Here is a 3,123-nt window from a genome sequence, read left to right as displayed (position 1 = left end):
AGCTCTATAGTTAGAAAAGCAAACAAGATGAAGAATGTGATGATTGGAATATCAGAATTGTTGAAAATATTGAATCACAATTATGCAACCATACCTTGAGTTTTTTAGATGTTTCTGAGTTTAAGAGATACAAAACTGCAAATTCAACTGGGAATTTAGAGGACATTCCATCTTATATTCAAAAAAATGATATTTCGCGAAAAATATATATTTGTGAAACAGTATAATGATTTTTGGTTATTTTAATTCTGCATGTCATTTCGAAAACCAGAAATTATGTTAACTATTCAAAGTTCACAAGAATGAATGAAAAAAAAATTTTTATTCGGAAGAATTATACTGAATAAAATTTCTGAACTTTATTTAGTAAAAAAGTAGGGATGCAGAATATTGAGAGAACGCATTAACTATCGATCAGGTTTCTACCTGGTATTTCAAGAACATTCTATCATATTCATATATTAAATACTGGAGTATACCCAGATATGTGGAAGCTCGCTAAGGTTGTGCCTGTGTTGATGAAAGGAGATCGATCACAGATTGGGAATTATAGGCCTATATCTCTGTTGTGCAACTTCTCGAAAATTTTCGAGATTATTTTATATAACGAGATCTGCCCAGTTGTGAAACACCTGATCAATGTTGAGCAGCACGGCTTTATGGGTGGGAGGTCATGCATCAGTAACCTCGTTTGCTTTACCGAGTTTTTGACTCGTAGCCTGGATGAGGGTCATCAAGTGGATGTTATGTTTGCCGATTTCCAGAAGGCTTTTGATAAGATCTGTCATGAAATCCTTATTGAAAAACTCAGATGTAAGTTCGGCTTTTCACATACATTGCTGGCGGTGATCGCATCTTACCTGTTCAATCGTCGGCAATATGTTCAGATCGAAGGCTTCCGTTCAGAAGAGTATGCTGCTACATCCGGTATACCTCAGGGATCTAATCTGGGCCCTCTCTTATTCATATTGTTTTTAAATAATATCATCGATGTAATAGAGAGTGCAAAGCTGGTATTTGCCGATGATTTGAAAATTTTCCGCAGGATAATGAGTTCAGGTGATTGCGAGGGGCTTCAGGAGGATTTAGAGCGGTTGTATTATTGGTGTGTTGTTAACAAGCTCAGCCTAAATATTTCTAAATGTAGCGTCATGTCTTTCACGAGGAGTAAGCAACCTGTTGTGTTCCCCTACACAGTGTGCGGTAATTTGTTGGCGAGAGTATCTGAGGTGAGGGATTTGGGTGTGATCTTTGATAGTAGACTCACTTTCATCCCGCACGTTGATCAGTTAGTGCTTTCTGTCTCGAAGGTTTATGGTTTCATAATACGCAACTGCAGATATTTTACTCACACATCAGTGGCGGCTCGTGGTCATGAGAGCTGAGGAGGCTTATTATTATCAGTCAATAAAGTATACTTCTTCAACATAATGAAAAGTTGTCAGTTCTAAGATTTTGAATGCAAGAGGATGCTATATGCTCCTTTGACTTGTTATGCCTTTCGATAGTTCGCGGTAAATTTTTCAAATCTGAAAACCCCGTTTTGAACCATGAAGTATATTCTGTTTGATGAGAAAATAGTAAATATGGCCAGCAAAATAATTTTTCCCGTTTGATCGATCCAGTTAACCAATCACATTTATCGTACCAAACAACACTGAAACTTCTATTCTGACGATTTTCGGTAGACTTTAGTGTAATTAAATTTGGTGGAGGCCTTGTAAAGGTTTTAACAACGTGTACAGTTAATTCTCAATATTCAATTCCATTTTATTTTTTGATCCGTATCAGTACTTACCCCTAACGCCCTAACAAAACAACCTATCTTAACAAGAATATATCACAAATTTCCCGAAGTTCCAGTTCTCCACGAAGTCGTTACATTCAAATTGAAAATTGAAATCATAACAACTACCGCCGGACAACGCCCCTACCGTCGGAGATCAAGCGAATATAGTCGAAGACGGCACGAAAGAATCAATGGAGAACAGGGGAGCTGAGCCTCCTCTGGTACATTTTACGGGCGAATATGGTACAGTAAGTCAGCTGAATTCTTGTTCGGCTAGTATGTGAGTCCAGAGAACGTATGCGTGAGTTACACTATCAACGGAGGCAGCAGGCCCAACAGCCTCCGTCCGAATAGGCAGTACTAGGATGATAGGAAATATTCACATTCGACGCGGCGGACGCGCACGCAGCCGGTGGATTGTATGATTGTTATGCTGGATATTTATGAGCGGAGGACCGAAAAATGAACTAATTTTTATCTGAATATCTAGTTCAGGTGTTCGGAAAATTTATATAGAAATTACTTTCTGAAAATGAGGACATGCGCGAAGTGAATGTATTTTAGCTCTAAGCTTTATGAGGAGGCTTAGCCTCCCTTGCCTCCTCTGACGAGCCGCCCTTGTCACACATCAACCTTTTTGTGCCTTTTCAATGCATTAATAAGAAGCAGGTTGGACTATGGCTCTGTGGCTTGGAATCCCATCTACAATTGTCACAGACAGCGCATTGAATCAATTCAGAAGCGTTTCCTGAAGTACCTTGTCTGGAGGGAGGATGGTGTCTACCCAGTGAGAGGTTCAGAGTATGGCTTGCTTTTGAACAGATTTGGAGTCTCCTCTTTGGAAGTTAGACGGAGAGTACTGGCGGTGAAATTTTTGTACAATGTAGTGAATGACATAACGGATTGTCCATCGTTACTAGCTATGGTCAACTTCATAGTGAGAAGGCAGAATTCGAGATCACAGGAACTTTTTTACTTGCGTACTCCCAGGACCAATCTTCTCCTGCAATCTCCGATTGAGTTTATGTGCCGGACCTTCAATACGATCTCTGCGGTTTGTGATATTAATTTTGACACCTTACCATGTATTATTGAAGTACTTTTATGCAGTTTGGAGTGTGAACAGTAGACTGAGTTTTCTTTGTTACCATCGAGTGGTGTAATGATCGGTTGTGAGTTTTTTTTGTCTGGGTTCAGTTCATATTGCTTTAATGTTTAATTTTTATTCATTTCCTGTAATTGGGTTCTTCCTGTAGGAAATAAATGGCTTATTATTATTATATAAATGGCTTATTATTATTAAATGGCTTATTATTATATTCTTCAAAAGAATA

General features: G+C 38.5%; 1 protein-coding gene across 1 annotated transcript; it reads left to right on the top strand.

Moving 5' to 3' along the window:
- The first annotated feature begins 1,036 nt into the window (after positions 1-1,036).
- Positions 1,037-2,918, top strand: LOC123318217. The gene is made up of 2 exons (XM_044904832.1): positions 1,037-1,354; positions 2,417-2,918. Exons 1-2 carry the CDS (start codon positions 1,050-1,052, stop codon positions 2,916-2,918), a joined length of 807 nt encoding a protein of 268 aa, XP_044760767.1. The 5' UTR covers positions 1,037-1,049.
- Positions 2,919-3,123: the final 205 nt, after the last annotated feature.

Source organism: Coccinella septempunctata, chromosome 8, assembly GCF_907165205.1.
Source record: "Coccinella septempunctata chromosome 8, icCocSept1.1, whole genome shotgun sequence".
NCBI lineage: Eukaryota > Metazoa > Arthropoda > Insecta > Coleoptera > Coccinellidae > Coccinella > Coccinella septempunctata.
This window is presented reverse-complemented; position numbering and strand designations above follow the sequence as displayed.

Coding starts and splice junctions, on each gene's coding strand:
- LOC123318217 (XM_044904832.1), top strand. CDS start 1,050: ATGAGTTCAGGTGATTGCGAGGGGCTTCAGGAGGATTTAGAGCGGTTG. Junction 1,355..2,416: donor TGCAGATATTTTACTCACAC/ATCAGTGGCGGC, acceptor CCCTTGTCACAC/ATCAACCTTTTTGTGCCTTT.